Source organism: Heteronotia binoei, chromosome 5, assembly GCF_032191835.1.
Source record: "Heteronotia binoei isolate CCM8104 ecotype False Entrance Well chromosome 5, APGP_CSIRO_Hbin_v1, whole genome shotgun sequence".
Classification (NCBI taxonomy): Eukaryota; Metazoa; Chordata; class Lepidosauria; order Squamata; family Gekkonidae; genus Heteronotia; species Heteronotia binoei.
This window is the reverse complement of record NC_083227.1, coordinates 144766106-144788622: the sequence shown is the minus strand read 5'-3', so window position 1 is coordinate 144788622 and position 22517 is coordinate 144766106. Positions and strand designations below refer to the sequence as shown.

The 22517-nt window shown below is 45.8% G+C and overlaps 1 protein-coding gene across 1 annotated transcript; it reads left to right on the top strand.

Moving 5' to 3' along the window:
* Positions 1–2837: 2837 nt before the first annotated feature.
* Positions 2838–22172, top strand: PLAC8L1 (PLAC8 like 1). Its single transcript, XM_060238849.1, has 4 exons — positions 2838–2869; positions 5074–5426; positions 11577–11713; positions 21978–22172. The coding sequence occupies exons 1-4, from the start codon at positions 2838–2840 to the stop codon at positions 22131–22133; spliced, it is 678 nt and encodes a 225-aa protein (XP_060094832.1). The 3' UTR covers positions 22134–22172.
* Positions 22173–22517: the final 345 nt, after the last annotated feature.

The following is a 22517-nucleotide window of genomic DNA, read 5'->3' as shown; positions in this document are numbered from 1 at the left end:
GGACTCTTGCTCTAATCCCTACACAGTTCCCCTTGCAATGAAAATAATTATTCTTATGCTCCGAGGCACTTTAAGCACAGGTTCTAAGCCTTATCTTAGGGGAGCCTGCCATGCAGATCATAATGGAGCCCCACTAGACACCCATCCAGCTGCTGAAAAGTGACACTCCCATGGTGTTATAAGTCTAGTAATTCCTCTTCAACTGGATGGATCGTGGGTGGGGGGGACCCTCCTTCCACACTTCCCAAATGGGTTGTGCAACAAGCTGTCTGTTGGCATGCCCCCTCTACCTGCTGGCTTAGTAGGGCCCTGCCCTATGCAGCTCTTTCTCTCTGCCCCTGGGGATCCTCTGCTGCTTCTGCCACGCAGCTCATGCTTTTGGGTGAGATGGGGCAAAATTTGGATGGTGACTAAGAGCAGCTGCAGCCACTTCAGCCAGGGCAACGTGGGCCAGGAGCAGCTGTGGCAATTCTACTGCTGCGACTCTTCGGAGTGGAGGGTGGGATATAAATCCAATATCTTCATCTACCTCACAGGGTGTCTTTTGTGGGGGAGGAAGGTAAAGGAGATTGTGAGCCGCTCTGAGACTCTTCGGAGTGGAGGGCGGGCTATAAATCCAATATCTTCATCTACCTCACAGGGTGTCTGTTGTGGGGGAGGAAGGTGAAGGAGATTGTGAGTTGCTCTGAGACTCTTCGGAGTGGAGAGCGGGATATAAATCCAATATCTTCATCTACCTCGCAGGGTGTCTTTTGTGGGGGAGGAAGGTAAAGGAGATTGTGAGCCGCTCTGAGACTCTTCGGAGTGGAGGGCGGGATATAAATCCAATATCTTCATCTACCTCACAGGGTGTCTGTTGTGGAGGAGGAAGGTGAAGGAGATTGTGAGTCGCTCTGAGACTCTTCGGAGTGGAGAACGGGATATAAATCCAATATCTTCATCTACCTCACAGGGTGTCTGTTGTGGGTGAGGAAGGGAAAGGAGATTGTGAGCCTCTCTGAGACTCTTGGGAGTGGAGGGCGGGATATAAATCCAATATCTTCATCTACCTCACAGGGTGTCTGTTGTGCGGGAGGAAGGTAAAGGAGATTGTGAGCCGCTCTGAGACTCTTCGGAGTGAAGGGCAGGATATAAATCCAATATAATCATCATCTTCTTCTTTGCTCCTGGTAATCGTCTACTTCCAGAGCAGCCAAGGCAATACTCTCCACTCACTCTTCCGGGTACCATGACATAATAGGGAAGAGAAAGCTATTTAATGCACTGGACTGCTCCACTTTTGGGTGAGGGAGGAGAGGAGTAAAATGAGAAGAAGGAGGAGATCAGGCAGTGCAGTTTAAATAGAGCCAAATGTTCTCTCACCCGACAGAGCCTGCCCTGTGTTGATGCTGCCAGCAAACACAGTCGCCTCAGGCTACCTCGTACGGGGAGGGGAGGAGGTATGGTGAAGGGCAGTGTAAGCCTAAATGCCCTAAAAATGAGGTTGGGGAATTATCAGGTGGGCACCTGGCTCACTAGGAATTTTTTACCAATGTATACAAGAATACACATCCAGAAAAGTAATGCTTAAATATTTGGGACTCTAATTTAGTAAAACCAATTACAATTTATTAGGAAAAGTATGAACTTCCATACAGATAAAATACTCATAAAATTACACATACAGTCCTAGGAAAGAAAGAAAGATAGATAGATAGATAGATAGATAGATAGATAGATAGATAGATAGATAGATAGATAGATAGATAGATAGATAGAGGAACATAAGGGTAGACACACAGGGTGATATTTACCTATCGTAGTCTTCAAGGAAGGCTCCAATGGCGACAAAAGAGGACGGGGGAAATGGACCCAAAACTGTGGCCAGAATTGGGGATGGATCTAGAAAGCGGAACTGGGGTACTGCTAGATGCACACACTTAAAAATGTTGGGTCAGAGGTTATAAGGCTTTCCCTGAGCCCCAAGGGGGTGGGAGGTCCAGAGGCGGATGACAGGTGGTCAGCTGGTGTATGATCTCAGAAAAAGGGGCGGCTCTGCAGTGACCATAAGGGCTGGACTTATGCAGTAGCCAATAGCCAGTTAATTGGCAACCCCTGGTTGGATGCTCATAGCTAACCAATGAGCAGACTTGGCCTTAGCTATCTGATTGGACTTCCAGGCAACAAAGGGCCAAGGTGGGAGGCTCCAAGGTGACCATCAAAGGAAAGAATGTGTGACATTCCTGGGGTGGGGGTAACTGAAAGCTATTAAACATACCAAAAAGGTGTCAATAGATGGCCAAATTGCTACCTAAGGTGGCACCCAATCTATACAAAGACGCTTGGCTCTGCATGATGCTGTTCTTCCTCTTCCTTATTCCTCTGCTGGTGCCATCTTTTGCCTTGGTTCCAATGAACAAAGGCTGAGGCAGTCTGGCAAATTCCCCTCCTGGGGTGAGTTTGATTGCCTTATGCACAGGTGACATCTATTGTGTACGTAAGCATCCTACTTTGCTTCCTGATCAGCACTCTTCTAGAGACACTGAGTGCTTGCTGCAACGTTATTAATGCTCACATAAGTCCCTTATATTCAGGTAGACAAAAACCCACATTTCTTGGCTGATGTGTGTGAGTTGTATCTCCAGGCGGCCTGGCAACCGTACTGGTGATCACGATGTCCATGTGTATGAAAAGTAGGGGGCTTTTTGCTCACAGCAGGGCACATGGGGGGGGATATCACCCTTGTCAGCCCCTTTGTAGTTATGGGCAGCCAAAGAATTACATTTACCCACAGAATTTCTAACTTTAACAGAAGATATTTTTAAAAGTTACTTCCTGAATTTCGGGACAAGTTGAGGATGAGGATCTTGGCAACTCTTGAGTATGTAAAGTGAGTAGCAGGGTTCTCTCTAATTCCCCACTACCTCTGTGATAAATAGGTTTGCCATCATCCAGGTGGCAGTTGTAAATCTCCAGGAATTACAGCTGATTTCCGGCCAACAGAGATCAGTACCCCTGGAGAAAATGCTGCTTTGGAAAGTGGAATCTATAACGTTATACCCAGCTGAGGTCCTCCCCCCCTCCCACCACCTCATTCTCCCCAGATTCCATTCAGAAAATCTCCAGGATTTCCCCAATCCAGAGCTGACAACCCTGGATACCAATATTGGAGTGAGGTCCAATATCACAATAAAGCATGGTCATCAAGGCTGGCGCATAGACCAGGTAGGTGGCTATCTAGGGTGCCACCTGGCCTACAAGGGTGCTGCTGGGTGCCCCCTCCCCCAGGTCTTGCCTTCCTGGGTCTGCGCAGACCCAGGAAGGTGAGAGCAGCGGGGCAGTAGGGGGGGCTTGTGTGCTCCTTGAAGCCTGTCTTTGCCAGGCTCTGAGGTCTGCACAGGCTGCCACCACCCCCACCTTCCTGGGTCTTCCTGGGGTGGGGCAGGGCCTAGGGCACCAGGAACTCTGACGCCGGCCCTGATGGTCCAATTTGAATTTATACACACACATGTGCAGGCATGTACATCCTGTAACCAGGGACATCAAATTCATCTGTTATGAGGGCCAGATCTGACATAAATGACATCTTGTCAGGCTGGGCCATGTGTGTCACAAAATGTTATCAGGTAGAGGTGATAAAAACGTTATAAAAGATACAAACGCAAACGTATTATAGAATCATAGAGCTGAAAGGGACTTCCAGGGTCATCTAGTTCAACCCCCTGCACAAAGCAGGGAATTCCCAAATACCCTCCCCCCATGCACTTTTTTTTCTCTTACTTTTTTTACTTAAAACACAAACATGCTTAAAACATTAACTCTCTTGCAATATTTTGTTGCTGATGCCCCTGTGTTGCTATAGTGGGGAGTCTACAGAACTGGAGTGTTTGTCTACAAAACGATAGTCTTCCCCAGAAAAATAACTACAACTCCTAACAGACAGTGCAATAATAGACAGCAATGTATAGTGATCAGTATGAGTCTACTATATGGGAGACATAGGTTCAAAATCCACAGGATATAAAACAAAATGTGCTGGGTGAATCTGGTCTGGACAAATATTCTCAGCCTAACGTACACCTTGCTTTGCACAAACAGAGACCTTCAGCAGCAAGGCTAGGGGAAGGAGGGAGGGGGAGGTGGACCCACTTGCACTTTGGAGAACTGCAGCATAACAAGCCTAATAGAACACACAAACAAACAGATAAACAGAGAAAGTGAGAGAGAGAGTAGCAAGGCACAGGAAAGCTCATAGCTCGAAGAAAACTTTGTTGGTCTTAAGGTTCCACTGGACTCAAACTTAGCTTCAATCACACACAGATGTGCAGGGAGTGGGACGGGGGAGAGGAAGCAGACCCAGCTCCTATCTTAAGAAAGCTATATTGGTCTTAAGGTCTCCCGGACTCAAACTTGGCTTTGCACTTACACAGACGTGCGGTGTCAAGGCAAGGGGGAGACATACCCAAGTAATGAGGGGGTAGGATTTGCATGGGAAAAGAGGAAGCAGCTGATCACAACCACCAGGAAAAAGCCAGTCCTGTGGAGCTGCCAATCTTACTGCTGACCCCAATACTAATTGGCAGTAAATTCTTAACTGTGGGAGGGGGATCGTGAGGGGATGCTCTACCTGGTGGGCCAGATTAAAGACCTCAGAGGGCCGGTTTTGGACTGCTGGGCATATGTTTGACACCTCTGCATAGACCAATAGTATAAGCCATCAAAAATCTAGTTAATATGCATTCCTTGAAAGGTGGGGTGTGTGTGTGTGATGTCATTTAGGTAGAAAGAGTAAAATGCTGCTCTGAAAGAAAATCAGTATGGGCACTTCAGAATCCTCTTCCTTTAAAATTGTGAATGATTAGAGCATTCATTTTGATGGCTGAAGATCTGTACACTGAACAGAAGTCTGCCTTTTACCACGGAAGGCAAAACTGACAATTGGGCAGGTGGATGCGGAAAGCTGTACCAATTTCGCATACTATAATATAACAAAGCACTTCAAGGGCTCTGATTTTTGTTCGTGCCTTTCTTCACAAGAAACAAAAGGGCACCAACAATCAGGCATACTCCCCCCCCCCCTTGCTGTACAAGTAGAAGGCTAGGAAACAGCAGCAAGGAGAAACAAATCTGGAAGGGGGGGGGGCGATTACTATATAACAAAGCAAATAGATGGCATCACAGTCATGAATCTCTTCCTTCACGCCTCCTTAAGAGCAAAGATTGCTTGTTTTACGAGCTACCTTGCTGCTTGCCCCCAGATCCCCTCTTATTTTTGTGTTGGTGTATTTGCTTATTTTTTTTATTCAGGAGCAGAAACTCAGCGGCACCCGTGACGACTCAACCATCTCCTGGTGGTGCTGCTTTGTCCAGCATCATCCCAGTTGTGGTACATCCTGGAGGCAAGTGGTCTACTGGCTTGTTTGATGTCTGCAGTGACAAGAGAGTTTGTAAGCACTGCAGCTGTTCCTTTTCAGTCCTCTTCTGAAGCTTTGCTCCCAGGCGCGCGTGGGGGAAGTGAGGTTTTTATAGGCGTTGCTTGATTGAAGAAAGATTTCATCCCACAAAGGTTGCTGCTGGGGGTAATGAAGCTGAGACACTGTCAGATGGAAAAAGTGTACAGGGCCAGCCCCGTGTCCTTGACCCCAGCCCATCTGCGCCATCATCTCCTTCTCCGTTTAAGGGAATAACCTTCAGGAAGCAGATTGCTTGCTCTCTCCTCAAGAGACCATTTTGCTCGAACCTCCTTTGACTTTCTAAAACGAGTCACGCCACAAGCACTGATGGTATCGTTGACTCTTCTGTGCTCGCTGGACAAAGACACTTAACACCTGTCTCTGCGTTTGGGCTTTATCGTTTCTTTTTAAAACAGGTACTGAAACAAAATTAAAAGCATTCCGTTGTGCAGAAGGATTTCTACTGTCACCTTTAGAACTGTGGGTGGGGTGATAGGGAAGGGGGTGGGGTGGATGGGGTGATAGGGAAGCCAGCCTCCAGGTGGGACCTGGGAATCCCCAGGGATTACGGCTCATCTCCAGACTACAGAAATCAACCCCCCCTGGAGAAAATGGATGCTTTGGAGGGTGGACTCTGTGGCATTGTACCCAACTGAGCCCCCAGTCCTCCCCAGGCTCCATCCCCAAATCTTTAGGAGTTTCCCTGCCTGGAGCTGGCAACCCTACCCCCACCAGTGGCCAGGGAGAACCATGAATGAAAGGAGTTAATGAAACAGGAACTTCCCTGCCTCCCTCTTTCACAGCAGCCCTGCACATATCCCCAAATATCTGAAAGTTGGGAAAACAATGAGAAAAGTGCCGTGAGAAAGGGGAATCAGGCAAAATCACTTTCCCTGCTCATGCATGAGCATAACAGCTTTGAGCAAAGTGCGCTGTGTTTGCATTACAGTGAAGAGAGTGAATTTGCTCAATTCCTCATCTCCAGTGCAACCCCAAAGCTGTGTGTCACAAAGGTACACCAACTCTCAGCAGAAGGGAATTCTGGTGGTTGAAGAAGCAAACGGGAAACCTCTATCTTGTAAACCTCTATCATGTCATCATTTATATCGGGGAGGGACGGTGGCTCAGTGGTAGAGCATCTGCTTGGTAAGCAGAAGGTCCCAGGTTCAATCCCTGGCATCTCCAAAAAAGGGTCCAGGCAAATAGGTGTGAAAAACCTCAGCTTGAGACCCTGGAGATCCGCTGCCAGTCTGAGTAGACAATACTGACTTTGATGGACCAAGGGTCTGATTCAGTATAAGGCAGCTTCATATGTCCATATGTGAAACTGCCTTATATTGGTCTATTAAAAGCTAACATTGTCTATGCAGATTGGCAGCGGCTCTCCAGGGTCTTAGGTGGGTTAGATCCTATGGCTCCCACTGAATTAGATCTTATGATTCTTCTACAGATAAATTTTCCTTCAAGGAAGAAAGATTTCCCCCAATGAAAAATGGCTTTTCCTGATGGAGAAATTTTTGTTGCTTATGAAGGAACGTCTCTGTGGATAAAACACATGTCAGAAAGGAATCTTAGAATCCAGTTTAGTGGAAAAGAGTAATAGACTCCAGCCCTAAGTGCAGAAGTTATCACTGGCTTTGATCTAAACCTACTTGAGTATAAACAGGATACCAACATATATTTGGTTGCACAAGAATATGGATGGGAATGTGCTTCTAAAGCAATATTTGGATGCATATCGGAATTAGGCTTGCAGTTTCCAAATTCATATGCATGCCTATTTATGTGTGCAAATCTCCTTCACTGGAGCAGAGTAAGATGTTTTGGCTTCCTCCTATCTGTATTGCATTTTGCAAAACTTTTCCTTATATGATCTGTTTCTTAGGCATTTCTTACGCTCTCCTACTAGCATCTGCTTCAAAAAATGACACTTGGCACTTAGTGACCAACATCCAAACACAAAATGCATGCACACTTCATCAGATACTAAAAGTCTGCACGTGAAAAGTTCAGCTTCCCCTTTTAAAAAATCTGTTTTCCAATCCCTGTTTGTAATTTATTTATTTATTTGATTCAATTTCTATCCCACCCTTCCCATGAATGGGCTCGGGGTGGGTTACAGCATTGGGTATAAAACAATAAAATCCAAGTTTAAGAGCTATACCATCCATAACCCCAGCAGGAACTCATATCATATCATATTAGGCCACACCCCCTGATACAAGTTGATGGGGTGTGAACTGGCAGAGACTGACCAAGAGAGAGATCTTGGGGTCATGATAGATAACTCACTGAAAATGTCAAGACAGTGTGCGTTTGCAATAAAAAAGGCCAACGCCATGCTGGGAATTATTAGGAACGGAATTGAAAACAAATCAGCCAGTATCATAATGCCCCTGTATAAATCGATGGTGTGGTCTCATTTGGAATTCTGTGTGCAGTTCTGGTCGCCGCACCTCAAAAAGGATATTATAGCATTGGAGAAAGTCCAGAAAAGGGCAACTAGAATGATTAAAGGGCTGGAACACTTTCCCTATGAAGAAAGGTTGAAACGCTTGGGACTCTTTAGCTTGGAGAAACGACTGCGGGGTGACATGATAGAGGTTTACAAGATAATGCATGGGATGGAGAAAGTAGAGAAAGAAGGACTTTTCTCCCTTTCTCACAATACAAGAACTCGTGGGCATTCGATGAAATTGCTGAGCAGACAGGTTAAAACGGATAAAAGGAAGTACTTCTTCACCCAAAGGGTGATTAACATGTGGAATTCACTGCCACAGGAGGTAGTGGCGGCCACAAGCATAGCCACCTTCAAGAGGGGTTTAGATAAAAATATGGAAATATGGAGCAGAGGTCCATCAGTGGCTATTAGCCACAGTGTGTGTATGTGTGTGTGTGTATATATATATATATATATATATATATATATATATATATATATATATTTGCCACTGTGTGACACAGAGTGTTGGACTGGATGGGCCATTGGCCTGATCTAACATGGCTTCTCTTATGTTCTTATGCCAAGCCAGCCAGAACTGCATTCCTGGGTATTCCTACTCCAAAAAAGCTCTGCATAACCGCAAAACAATGGCGTTCAGACTATTTCGTTATTTCCATGTGTCTTGGTATAAACAATTGTAAGCAGAGAGGGCAGATTCCCATCAGGGAATCCAGATGGTAGATGTACTACCCTTAGCTAACCAAAGCAGGGGTAGAAGTCCTTGAAAGAGTGGAGCCTTTACAGTTGGTAATAACAGGAGGGACCAGATGGAATTTGATTCCTGCTGCCTCACCCAAAGGCTAACATGATAGCTCCATCTGAGCAGGCCTTGCAGAACTGCAGAAAGTCCCACAGGGCCCTGATCTCTAGTGGGAGCTCATTCCACCATGCTGGGGCTAGGGCTGAAAATGTCCTGGCCCTGGTTGAGGCTGGAGAGAAATCTTTTGGGCTGGGGATCAGCAGTAAATGCTGGTCTGCCAAGTGCAAAGCTTAATGGGGCACATCTGGGGAGAGATGGTCCTGTAGGTATGTTGGTCCCTGACCACTCAAGGCCTTAAAGTTTAATACCAACACTTTGAAACAGACCCAGAATTGTATTGGCAGCCAGTGCAGTTTGCAGAGCACAGGCTGGATAGGCATCTACAAGGACGTCACAGTTAGCACGTGTGCTGCCACATTCTTTTGAAAGGGAAAATAGTATCTTATGCATGTTTTCTTTATTCTGTTATGTGCATTTGGTACTTGGATACTGGCAACCAAGTGCAAAGCATTACCTTTGTCTGTACTATCAATAATTTAGTTTCCCCGCATTTCCTGGAAAATACAAGGTAAACTTTATTTTAAAACTGTTAATTACCAGCACCCTTTTCAAAACTAGTTTTTCCTGGGCAGTCACAAAGACTGACATTAAGTGATCCTGAGTATGCACTCTTTTTAGGCACATAAGAAATACTTGCAGGATCAGTCCAAGGCCTTTGAATCCAGCATTCTTTGCAAATATACAAGTAACCACTAGGGACATTTCTCTGGAAATTAGCCAGTTGTCCTCTAGTTATCCTTTTCCTTCTGGCTGCCCTTAAATTAAATCTCAGATCTTATCCAGTTGGGGAGTATGTGAATAAATAATCTCTTCCACTCCTGTGAAGTGCTTTTTATTTAAGTTCAAAACTGAAAGCAGAGAGAAGGGCTTCGGAGTGATTTATAAAATTAATGTACCATCAGTGATTCAAATATGGTCTGGAATATCCACTTTCCAAACTTCAAACTTTCCAAACTCCAAAGAGTTTATATGTGCTTGCCTATGACATAAAATGCCTATTTTATGTTATTCTCTGTCACAACTCCAAGTGGTCGCTGGTCTTCTTGTTAGATGCAAGATCTATTAACGTCAAGGCTACCAAAAGATCTAGCTTGGTCCAAGCATTAAGTTTGTAGGGTGATCCTGTAAGATAGTTCAGCTTTTACTAGCAGTAATATGGAGCACCCCACCAAAATAATATATTGACCTCTCATATAAAAGGCAAAGGCCCAAGTTTGAGCTAGAGATGTTTGCAGTACCTGGGAATGACAGGAACTAGCAAACAGTAGTTTCCTGCTAATGGAGGGAATTTAACTCAGCCATTTTAAAACCAGTTGAGTTGACTTTACATGGTCAACTCAATCACTTGGCAGAATTACTTGGTAGAACTCTTGCTAAATCAAACCACTTCATACAGAAAGTGGGATTCTCACATATGAATGACTCCATATATAATAGAAAAATTAGCATGACAGGAAAAGCAGTAATGTTTAAGTTATGATTGCATTCATAGCTCTCAGAAGGTACGCAATGTTATGATTAGATCAGTGTCTGCTGTGCTTCTCTCAGATTAATTAGATGGCAGGAGAATGTTACATTATGTTCAGGAGAAGTACATGTCTACAACCTCAGAGAAATTTCACTCCAGTAAAGATTAGTTATTATGCTAATTTTAAAGAGAATCCTTCCCCCAAGAATGAATCCCTTTCAGATATCACATTTTTTTTTTCTGATCTGAGCCAACATCCTCTGAATTTGTGTTGAGTTTGTAGATAATGACATTTGCCCCAAATTTATCTTTCAGCTATAGTAAATAGTGAGGGGGGAGGAGTTTCTTGGGCCTTCATTAGGACCCATAACTTTACTTGCACAAAGATCCCAAAGAGTTCCACAGGGGGAGAGCTGTGGGAGGGCGCTTTGGGGGGGGGGGCGCCAGGCAGCAAGTCAGCCTAGGGCACCCCAGGGCATCGGGCTGGCCCTTTTTTCATGGTGTACACATTTGGTTGCTTAATTACACAATTTGGTGGCCTAAATACACATTTGGTTGCCAGAATTACAACTGGTCTCCAGACAACAGAAATCAGTTCCCCTGGAGAAAATGGCTGCTTTGGAGGGTGGACTCTATGGTATTATGCACTGCTGAGGCCCCTTCCTCCTTAAACCCCACCTTAGGCTCCACCCCCAAATCTCTACATATGTCCCAAGTGGGAGCTGGCAACCTTATTCTCACTTTATGTCCCCATTGCTGCTGCTGGAAAGGGGAAGACGGCAGTTTGTAGATGCTTCACAGGGAGATTAGAGATAGGGAGGTCCATTTGGGAAACTCCTGGATATTTGGTGGCAGAGCTTTGGCTGGGGAGAGCAGAGATTGGGGAGGAGAGGGAACTCAACAGGGATTTGATTAGTGCTGCCAAGCCTCCAGCTAGCAGTCCTAGTTGCTTGCTGCCACTCCCAGCCTTCATCTACCAGTGGTATGATCTGAATCATGTTGGTTGTGTATAGAAGATTGGGGTGGGAAGGGTTCTGTCGTAAGGGTTGCAGGTAGAGTTGCCTGTCTCTAGGTGGCACCTGGAGATCCTCCACTATAAGAATTCGTCTCCAGATGACAGAGATCACTTCTGCTGGAGCAAATGGCTGAGGTCTCTCCCCTCCCCAAACCCTGCTCTCCCCCAGCTCCACCCCCCATATCTCCGGGTGTTTCTCAACACAGAGCTGACAACATAGAGAGAAGCTAGAGGGGCTGACCTTTGCAAGTCCCTTCCAGTGTTACAATGATGTGAATGTTTGTGGTAAATTCAGTTTTGTGTTGTCATAGTCTCCCTCTGGTTGTGCTTCATGACAGGTGTGTGTGGTTTGCTGTGCGGCCCGTGTCTGGAATGTAGCACTGCAAGTCGTTATGGGGAGTGCTTTTGCTTTCCGCTACTGTTGGGATCCACCTTAGGATTAAGAGTTGGGACCAGAGAAAGATACAAAATACATGTAAGTTGGTATATGTTTTCTTCTATCCAGCTCTCATAAAGCAGCAGGCTGCGGGCATCAGATTTTATCCTTCTTCCTCTGCTTTATATCTAGGGTTGCCAATCCCCAGGAGGTGGCAGGGGATCCCCCGGTTTGGAGGCCCTCCCCCCGCTTCAGGGTCGTCAGAAAGTGAGGGGAGGGGAGGGAAATGTCTGCTGGGAACTCTATTATTCCCTATGGAGATTTATTCCCGTAGAAAATCATGGAAAACTGATCCATGGGTATCTGGGGCTCTGGGGGGGCTGTTTTTTGGGGTAGCGGCACCAAATTTTCTGTAGCATCTAGTGCCTCTCCCCAAAATACCCCCCAAGTTTCAAAAAGATTGGACCAGGGGGTCCAATTCTATGTGCCCCTATCCTTCATTATTTCCTATGGAAGGAAGGAATTGAAAAGGTTTAAATGTGAGGACCAGAACTCCCTTTGGAGTTCAATTATGCTTGTCACAGCCTTGATCTTGGCTCCACCCCTAATGTCTCCTAGCTCCACCCCCAAAGTCCCCAGATATTTCTTGAATTGGACTTGGCAACCCTATTTATGTCCAATAGACAGTATTACTGTAACTTAAAATCTGTCATGGCAAGTTGCACTTTAGTATAGTAATGCATGCCAGCAACTAGTGAGGACCTAAAATCTTTGCAGGGGTGAAACGTTTACTTTGAGTACAGCATAAAGCCTTAACAGCACACCTGCCCGCCACATTTCCTGACCTTTCTAAAGATCTGGCATCTCTGCTCCAGTTGGGGGCAAAGTTTTTCCTTTTTTCTGCTAACTTGGTGCCTCCTTAGTGCTTTTTTGTATAGAAAAAAAGATGTCGGTACTCATATATTAAGTGCCAATTTCCATCAATTACCCACTTAGGAAAGTCCTGAAAAAAGGTGCCAGACAGTACTTAGTACCGATTAGTACAAAAAAGAACAAATGCATTAAACCTTTGAAATGGCCTCTTCTTGGGCACAGATGAGAAGACAGCATTTGTTTTATAAGGGCACATCAGCACCAAGCAAGCACCTACATTTTTAAAGTAATGGATAAGAACTGTTTGTTGCACTGGCAAAACTGCATTGCTCAAAAGTTCATGCAGAGGGGAAAAAATGTTCATTTGCCATACATTAGGAAGATGGAGAACAAAAGTCTCCTGCAACAGTGGGATCTGTGTTGAAATATTCTGCAGAGGCCTGGCTTTCTGACCTGTTACTGAGTTTTCAGCAGAAATTAAGGAAGCTAGAGGTGTTTTCTCCATATCTTATTTGGAAAGTTGCAACATGAAAATGTGTTTGTGTCATATTAATTCCTCATTCAGTAGAGCTTCATTGTGTGGTGGAAAGGATAGTAGGCATGTTTGGAAGTTAGAGTTGCTAACCTCAAGGTGGGGCCTGGCGTTATCCCAGAATTACAGTTGATCTCAGATTACAGGGATTAGATCTTCTAGAGAAAATGGCAGCTTTAGCAGGTGGGCTCTATGACCCTACAACCCTAGTGATCTCCCTCCCCTCCCCAAACTCCACCATCCTCATACTCTGCTTCCAGATCTCCAGGAGTTTTTCAACTCAGAGTTGGTAACTTTAGGATAAGCAAGTACCAGTTGTTTCTGACTCAGGGGTAACGTCACATCACGATGTTTTCACAGCAGACTTTTTACAGGGTGGTTTACCATTGCCTTCCCCAGTCATCTACACTTTCCTCCCAGCAAGCTGGGTACTCTACTAATTTTACTGACCTCAGAAGGATGGAAGGCTGAGTCAACCTTGAGCCAGCTACCTGAACTCAGCTTCTACCGGGATCGAACTCAGGTCATGAGAAGAGCTTGGATTGCAGTGCTTAGGATACAATGACAAAATTGGAGCTTACTGAGGTATATTTGAACAGGAATATGGGTCTGTTTGGTGATTAGGGCCAAACTGGATATGTCCCAGGGAACCATTATAAAACCCTATTTTTTAAATGCTAAAAGTAGCCTGCATGTGTAAAAGAGAGCCAATATGGTGTAGTGTTTGGAGTTTCAGATTAGGATCTGGGAGATCCAGGTTTGAATCCCCACTCTGCCATGGAAGCTTGCTGGGTGACTTTAGGTTAGTCAAACACTCTCAGCCTAACCTCATGCAGCTGTTGTGGAGAGGAGAGGAGAGTTCTGTAAGTCAGCTTACTGAATGGGTCCCCATTGTAGAGAAAGGTGTGGTATAAATGAAGAAAATAAAAAAATAGAGTTTCAGATTGGGATTTTGGAGCTGAGAGGAGGTTTAACTCTACAGCTTGTGCCATTATCCTACTCTAAGTTTGCCTCTCTTCAAGCTGCTATTTGCTTCCCTGTGGGAGACATATAGGCTGCATTCAAGCGGGCAATTTGGGTCAACACTGCCACCTCCACATTAAAATGGCATGTTTACATGTGTGCATCTGGGCCACACCACACACTTGCCCTTACCTCGCCTCCCAAAACCTCTCTGCTGCTTCAAAAAGCCACTGGGTTCTTCCCAGTGGCAAATCACTGGAGTGCTTCCTTGGCATATTTCCAGGCCATCTGAATGGTTGGGGCATGCCATGGAAGAATCCTGCAAGTGCATGAATGGTGTAACACTCCTCTGGGGTGTGCACAGCCCTTACCTCTCTTGGCGATAGGGCATATGCTGTCTGCTTGTGGCAGGGCACCTCAAATTGCAACAGCTTTTTTTTTAAAAAAAGATGAGAGGCTGCTGTCGCAAACTACCAGTCTGAATGCAGCCAGAAGGTGCTTTCACACATGCTAAATAATGCACTTTCAATCCACTTCAGTGACCGTTTGCAAATGGGTTATGTAAAATCCATTTGCAAATGGGTTATGTAAAATCACACAGTAAAATCCAGTTGCAAAGTGTATTGAAAGTGAATTGAAAGTGTTATTTAGTGTGTGAGGAAAGCACCTATAGTAAGTTTATTTTCTCCCCAGAGCAACTTGCTTTTACACTGGGGAAATGGTGGTGGTGATGCAGAAAGAATTAACTGATTCAAATTCAAACTGCTGCAGAAGTGTTTTGCATTTTAAACCCCATGGGAGAACCAAAGCACAGATCTGTTGCTGACAGGGCTGCTCTGAGCATTAGGCAAATGTAACTGCTACTCTACAGTGTCAGATTTTGAGGGGCACCAAAAAGGCAAGAGTGACTTATAGAATCTGCTTATCTGTTGACTTTGGTTTTCTGTAGCAGCCACAATGGAACATGGAAGGCCTTTGAAGAGCTTTTTATTTTTTCATTGTTCATTATTTACACCCAGGAAATAGAGTGCTCATTCCAGACTTCTCCGTTTTCTCTCTGTGGAATCTATGGAATCATGGAGCCCCAAAGTCATTGTTTGCCTAGGGTGTGCTTGCTGGAGGTCTTCAGGCAGAAACAGGACAGCCATCTGTTGGGGATGCTCTGGCTTTAGAGTTGTCAGCCCCCCCCCCTCCAGCTGGTGATGGAGGGTAGGGTTGCCAGATCCAGCTTTGGAAATTTCTGGAGATTTGGAGATGGAGCCAGGGGAGGACAGGGACTTCTGTGGGGTACAATGCCATAGAGTGCACCCTCCAAAGCATCCATTTTCCTCTGGGGGAACTGATTTCTGTAGTCTGAAAATGAACTGTAATTCAAAGGGATCTCCAGGTCCCACCTGGAGACCGGCACCCTTAAGATTTCCAGTGCCAAACAGGCAACTAAACTAAATGGTCTAGCTCTGTGACTATATCTTCTGGGGCAGCAAAACATTTAGCTCTTAACTGAGCAAACTGGAGCTTCAAAAGGATTTGTCCAATCATATAAGTATGGCATGACCCAGGAACACATCACTGGCATCTATGATGGACTGGACAAAGGGTGGGGGGACCAGTTGTAGCTCAGCCGAAGTTGCGTGAATACACTTGTGTTATATGCTGTAATGGAGTACATCTAATCCTCATGCAAAAATATGTTACTACCCCTTAGGTATAAGCAATAAGGGCCAATTTAAATCGAATGCTGGCAAGACAAAAACATGAACCTGTTGCACTTTGCTCTTGCACAGTATCTCATTTAAATTGGACAGCTGCCAATGCAAAGCAGCTACCTGTGCTGAGTTAGCCTGCCAGAGACTGGTAGGATGGGCAAGAGTTGTGTTAGTGTGCTGACTAAGCTTGTGTATCTGGCTTTGTCCAGGTAGCAGCCCAGTTTAAACAAAAAGCTGTTCGAATGCAAAGCCCCACAGGTCTATTTGAACTGGCCTTCTATTAGGCTTCCCAATCTCCAGGTCCCAGAGGGGGATCCCCCGGTTTTACTGGCTTCACCCCTCCCCCAGCCAGTTGGCCGGCGGGGGAAGCCCCAACCCCATAGCCATCATGCACCACCATGAACGATTCCCATAGGAATGATGGGGAATTGAGCCGCTGGTATCGGGGGCTCTGGGGGGGCTGTTTTTTGAGATAGATGCACCAAATTTTCAGTATAGCATCTAGTGCCTCTCCCCAAAATACCTCCCAAGTTTCAAAAAGATTGGACCAGGGGGTCCAATTCTATGAGCCCCAAAAGAAGGTGCCCCTATCCTTCATTATTTCCTATGAAAGGAAGGCATTTAAAAAGATGTGCAGTCCCTTTAAATGTGATGGCCAGAACTCCCTTGGAGTTCAATTATGCTTGTCACACCCTTGCTCTTGGCTCCACCCCAATGTCTCCTGGCTCCACCCCCAACGTCTCCTGGCTCCACCCCCAAAGTCCCCAGATATTTCTTGAATTGGACTTGGCAACCCTACCTTCTATGTCTGTGGCAAATGACATGTTGCCACTTTTATGTACATGGAATTGGGAGTCAAAAACATATCAAAGCACACAGCACTATATCATGTTGTCACTGAGGCTCTGTGGAGCAAGAGGGATTGTCCTAGAGTCTCTCCCTGAGGTGGCAGATGGATCTGTGCTCCTTCACTCCCTGCAACCAGGTTTGATAAGCATTGTTACCCCTTTGGTTATGGAAGTTCTTAACTTGGAGGAGTCCAGAACACTTTCCCCTTCCCCTTGATTCCCCTGGTGATGCCTCCTTGACCACGAGGAGACTGCTGCTTGGATGAGCAAGGTAGTCTGGGATGTGCAAACACTGCGTTAGAGTTCTAAAAGGTGTTGTGCAAAGATTCATTCAAGCAGAAGAACCAAATTGTAATAGATGCTGTTGACCTGGCATAGAAGAGAAGTCGTACAAAAGCACTGTAAAGGTGACATACAAATTCAAGGCAAAAGAAGGACTGCCAGCTCTGGGTTGGGAAGTACCTGGAGATTTTGGGAGTGGAGCCTGAGGGCAGGATTTTTTTGCGGGGGGGGGGGCGGTGGGGCTCAGCAGGGTATAATGCCAGAGTCCATCCTCCAAAGCGGCCATTTTCTCCAGGGGTGCTAACCTGGGTCTCCTGGAGATAAATGATAATTGCAGGAGATCTTCAGGTGTCACCTGGAGGTTGACAACTGTATAGAAAAAGTAATAAGAGGCCAAAGAGTGTGAAGTAGGCTACTTTGTGCAGAAGCAAAGAGATGGAGGTTGGCATGCTGGGCTGTGTGTATTCAGCCAAAGAAAAGCAGTGGGGTTGTCTGAGTCAAAACAGAGAAAAGGCCAGCAAGGTGGAATAAGCAGAACTCCCTAAAGCAGTTAGCTAAACTTATTGTCCCACTTCCATGCTCCTTGACCTATTTCTGAATCCAGCAGCCATAACTCCTCTTGCATGAGGGCATCTATTCCATTAACAGCAACAATGGCTGCTGAATGAGTCCAAAAGAAGCATACTTAATGCCCTTGATATATTTTGGGCTTCTGCTCATGCTACCCCCAGCACACATGGCTAAAGACAGAAACAGTCCCATCTCCTCCATCTCTTTTTCTTTAAAGTTGCAAGTCCAAGGATACAAAAATTAATTAACTTCCACAGGCCACATGCCTCTGCTTAACCCCTCCCCCTCTCAAACTTCCAGTATTTTGCCAACAGGCTTTTGTATCCACAAACACACCAGGCTAAACATAAAATGGAGATGGAAATGTTTCTTTATTTAAAGGAGGACCTTGATACTAAGACAACCTTGCCACCTTTGGGGAACCAGTTTTTCTTCTCCCATTAGGGTTGCCAAGTCCAATTAGAGAAAAATCTGGGGACTTTGGGGGCGGAGCCAGGAGACTTTGGGGGCGGAGCCAGGAGACTTTGGGGGTGGAGCCAGGAGACATTGGGGGTGGAGCCAAGAACAAGGATGTGACAAGCGTAATTGAACTCCAAGGGAGTTCTGGCCATCACATTTAAAGGGACAGCACACCTTTTAAAATGCCTTTCTTCCATAGGAAATAATGAAGGATAGGGGCACCATCTTTTGGGGCTCATAGAATTGGACCCTCTGGTCCAATCGTTTTGAAACTTGGGGGGTATTTTGGGGAGAGGCACTAGATGCTATACTAAAAATTTGGTGCCTCTACCTCAAAAAATAGACCCCCCCCCAGAGCCCCCAATACCCACGGATGAATTCCCTATTATTACCTATGGGAATCGTTCTCCATAGGGAATAATAGAGTGCCCAGTAGATATTTCCCTCTCCCCCTCACGCTTTCTAAAGGGGGGAGGGCCTGCAAACCAGGGAATCCCCTGCCCCCTCCCTCTCTCACACACACAAATACTTACCAGATCTTCTTCCGGAGAACTCTTGCTGTGAAAACGAAAGCAAAAGAAAGGGAGGGGCCGTTCTCCCAAGCCCTTCCTGCTTCCTGCCCAGTCTTAAAGGGGCATACACTTTACAAATGGCTCAGGAGCTCTATAATAACATGAAGCCTACAGGTATGTTCTCCCCCCCCGCACCTCCCACCCCCCGCTTCCCAATTTTTGAAGAGCGGGAGATGAGGCTGCGAACCCAGGGGTCTCCCGCCAGAGCGGGAGGTTTGGGAAGCCTATCTCCCATCCACAGTTAAAGATAAAATGGAGATTAGCTTCTAGCCTTCTGATTGTATGACCAAATCTCCTTGCGAATATTTTATGCAAATGTTTATGGTTGTTCCAGCACCTTATCCTTAACCTGTGGCATGCTGCTAACTCCGTAACCCAGCCACTCAATTATAAGTTGGCATCAGTCACTTCTGTAACACCCACCATTAACACATACATAGCTTTTTCACACAGCCTAAGTATTCCGGTATAGCAGCTGGCCAGTTACTGAACAGTAACGGGTTTCTGCTGGCATTTCAGACAGACCCGATTCAGTAACTGGCTGCTACCGGAATACTCTCACCTTTTCACACACTCCCATGGCTGTCCCGGTAGTGAGGCGTGCCTGAGTCGTCACAAACAAAGAGCAGCTTCTTCCACTTTTCAACCCCTCCTTCCGGGTTGAAATCGCTATGGGGTGCTGTGTGAAATGTCCAGTATCTAACCCGGGAGCAGTTTTCGCGCCGTTTTTCGCCCGCCGGCGCACGCGATCTCCGGCTTTTTTTTTTTTTGGAACGTCAGTTTAGATCGATATAGCGATATATTGCTATATCGACCTGTCAAAACAGCACCACCATAGGGATGGCTAGGCTCCGTTGAGATGCCAGAGATCGGAGCCTAGCCATCCCTATGGTGGTGCTGTTTTGACAGGTTGATATAGCGATATATCGCTATATCGATCTAAACTGACGTTCCAAAAAAAAAAAAAGCCGGAGATCGCGCGCGCCGGGGGGCGAAAAACGGTGCGAAACCGGCTGGCACTGGTGGAAGCGAGATAAGAGCGGAACAGTGTGAAATGGCTCGCTTCAATCACGCTTCAATCACGGAACCCTACTGGGGAAAAAAACATGTGTATGAAAACTCCCATCGCTGTCTCGGATTACTGCAAGCGGCACAATACCGACTCCCTTCCGGTTTCCACCGGTAAGTGTGAAAAGGCTAACAGTTAAGAAGAAGATATTGGATTGATACCTCACCCTCCACTCTGAATCTCAGAGTCAGAGCAGCTTACAACCTCCTTTACCTTCTTCCAGGGATTTTTTTGAGCAGAAACACACAGGAATGAAGTTCCGGCTGGCTTGGTAACAAGAGGTATTGTCTAATATGCAAATGAGCTCCTGCTGGGCTTTCTCTACAAAAAGCCCTATGTGTTATAATGGTGATGCCAGGGGGTGTGGCCTAATATGCAAATTAGTTCCTGCTGGGCTTTTTCTACCCAAAAAGCCCTGCCTTCTTTCCCCACAACAGACACCCTGTGAGGTAGGTGGGGCCGAGAGAGCTCTCACATAAGCTGCCCTTTCAAGGACAACTCAGTGGGAGCTATGGCTGACCCAAGGCCATTCCAGCAGCTGCAGGTGGAGGAGCGGGGAATCAAACCTGGTTCTCCCAGATAAGAGTCTGCACACTTAACCACTACACCAAACTGGCACACGGTGCTGTGTGTGAATGGTGCAGAATTGAGGGGAGGGAGGGCAAATCAACACAGATCTAGAGGAATAATTCAACAAAGCAGTTCCCTGTACAAGGCTGTTTTGATCACTTTGGGGTCAGCTGCAAGGATGCATCGCAATTGTCTAGAGTTCTGGCAGTCTCTAGCATTCTTCACCACACTTGACCTGAAGAATGTTCTGGGCTTAGTCTGTCATAGAGTTAGTTTCTCTGAAAGGAGAAAATAAGGGAGCCTTATGGGGCCTTTTATAAGCAACTGTTTTTAGAGATGCTCAGGTGAACATATAAGTACTCTTTCAGGCAATGCTGGTCTCCAGGCAACATTGGTCCAGCATCGTAATATTCTGAAAAGCTTTCTGACCACAAGGACGCCTCAGCAATGTTCTCTAACCAACCCTAGTCTCAGATAGTTTTTCTCCTGTGCCTGCTTTCAGAATTCAAAGTGTTTCTTCAGTGCCATCCTAGGCAGGTGGAATGCTACTGCCTCTTTCAGAGCCCCAGAGTGACCATCTTCGGGGGATGCGTTTATTTATCTTATTTAAAACGTTTAATAGTCGCTTTCCCACCTTGTAGATCTCAAAGCAGCTTCCAACGTAAATAAAACAACTATTATTCTTTTTTAAAAAAATAAATAAATACAAGACCAAAATTTAAAATCACAACTAGAAGTGCTGATAAATAATAAAAAAATTAAATTAGTCAAATGCAGGTCTAAATCTCTCTCTCTCGGCTTGACTTCGCGAACGAAGATTTAAGAAGGGTGCAGTAGTCCACGTCTGCTGCAGGCTCGCTAGTGGCTGACAAGACCAATGCGGGACAGGCAGGTCCGGCCACAGTGGCTGCAGGGAAAAGTCTGATTTGGGGTTGGTGCTGTAGCAGTGCGATTCTTCCTCAATCTCCTTTTGTCCTCAAGACCAGCTATGCGTGCGTTCTCAAAGGAAGAGACAGCCTGGTGGATGGTGTGCCTCCATGCTTTGCGATCTGAGGCTAGGTCAGACCACTGGTGATGGTTGATGCGACAGGTGCCAAGGGATTTCTTCAAGGAGTCCTTGTACCTCTTCTTTGGTGCCCCTCTATTTCGATGGTCTAAATAAAACTATCCCAATGGCCTCCTAAAAACTGAAACTGAGAGGGCCAGGCACGCCTGCCTGGGGAGGTTGTTCCATAATTGTGGAACAAAAACATTATTTAAAAAAAAGTATAGAAAGAAAGCATTTTGTGCCATCGAAGGGTATCACAGTAAAATGGCAGCAAACGCACAATAGCTGTATTGGGTGGGGTGGGGAAGCCCATTCGTGCATCGTGTCCAAAATACATGTCCATAAAATACAGTGCAAAATCCTTCCTGTTTAAAAATATAGCTAACACTACAGCCGATGAACTAAGGATTTCGATATGTGAACCAGTGGTTAGTGCATCAGGCTAGGATGTGGGAGACTGCTGTTTGAATCCCCACTCTGCCATGGAAGTCCGCTAGGTGACTTCAAGATACCCACCCATTCTCAGCCTAACCTACCTCACAGAGCTATCGAAGATAAAATGGAGCATAGGTATTGTAAGCTGCTGTGGATCCACATTGGATAGACAAGCAGGGGAAGCAGGGCTTTTTTTGTAGCAGGAACTCCTTTGCATATGAGGTTGATGTAGCCAATCCTCCTGGAACTTTCAGTAGGCCCAGTACTAAGAGCCCTATAAACTCTTGGAGGATTGGCTACATTAGGGGTGTGTGGCCTAATATGCAAAGGAGTTCCTGCTACAAAAAAAAAAAAGCTCTGGGTATAGGTAATAAAAAAGGTTCGTTCCAATGTGATGAAGTTCTACTTTTGTCTCTCCCACCCCCCACTCCCTCAGCGAACCCTGTGTGAAGACTGGATGGCAGTTCACTGCTGCTGGCCTTTTGCAGTCTGTCAAGCAGCCCGAGAAATGGAGAGGAGATCTATCTTTCAGATCTATGAAATAAACTCATCATCTCCTCCTCCTCCTTCAGTCAAAGATGCTCTCGTTTGAGAGAAAAAATATTTCATATGTGAAACTTCTTGGGTCATGGTACTTTCTCCTGCAATGGTTATTTTTATAAATAAAAATGCATTCATGTGTCACAGCAATTCCCCCCTCCCCTTGTGTTCCTGTTAGAAAGGTGTAAGTGTTAGATCCATTGACAACACTAGAAGTAGCTGAAGTGCAAGAGCAGAGCCATGTTTGTGTACGGGTTAAAGTAGTTCACTGACCCTGGGCTTTTATGGATGCGTCTGCATGGATTTATATGGAATCAGAGTAGTCCTTTCAGAGTATCTGAGGTCCTGCAAGCTACAGGCAACCTTGTGCTGTTCTTCCCCATCTGTCGTTTATGGATCAGGGCCATGGACATTCAGACATCACTGCAAGCTGAAC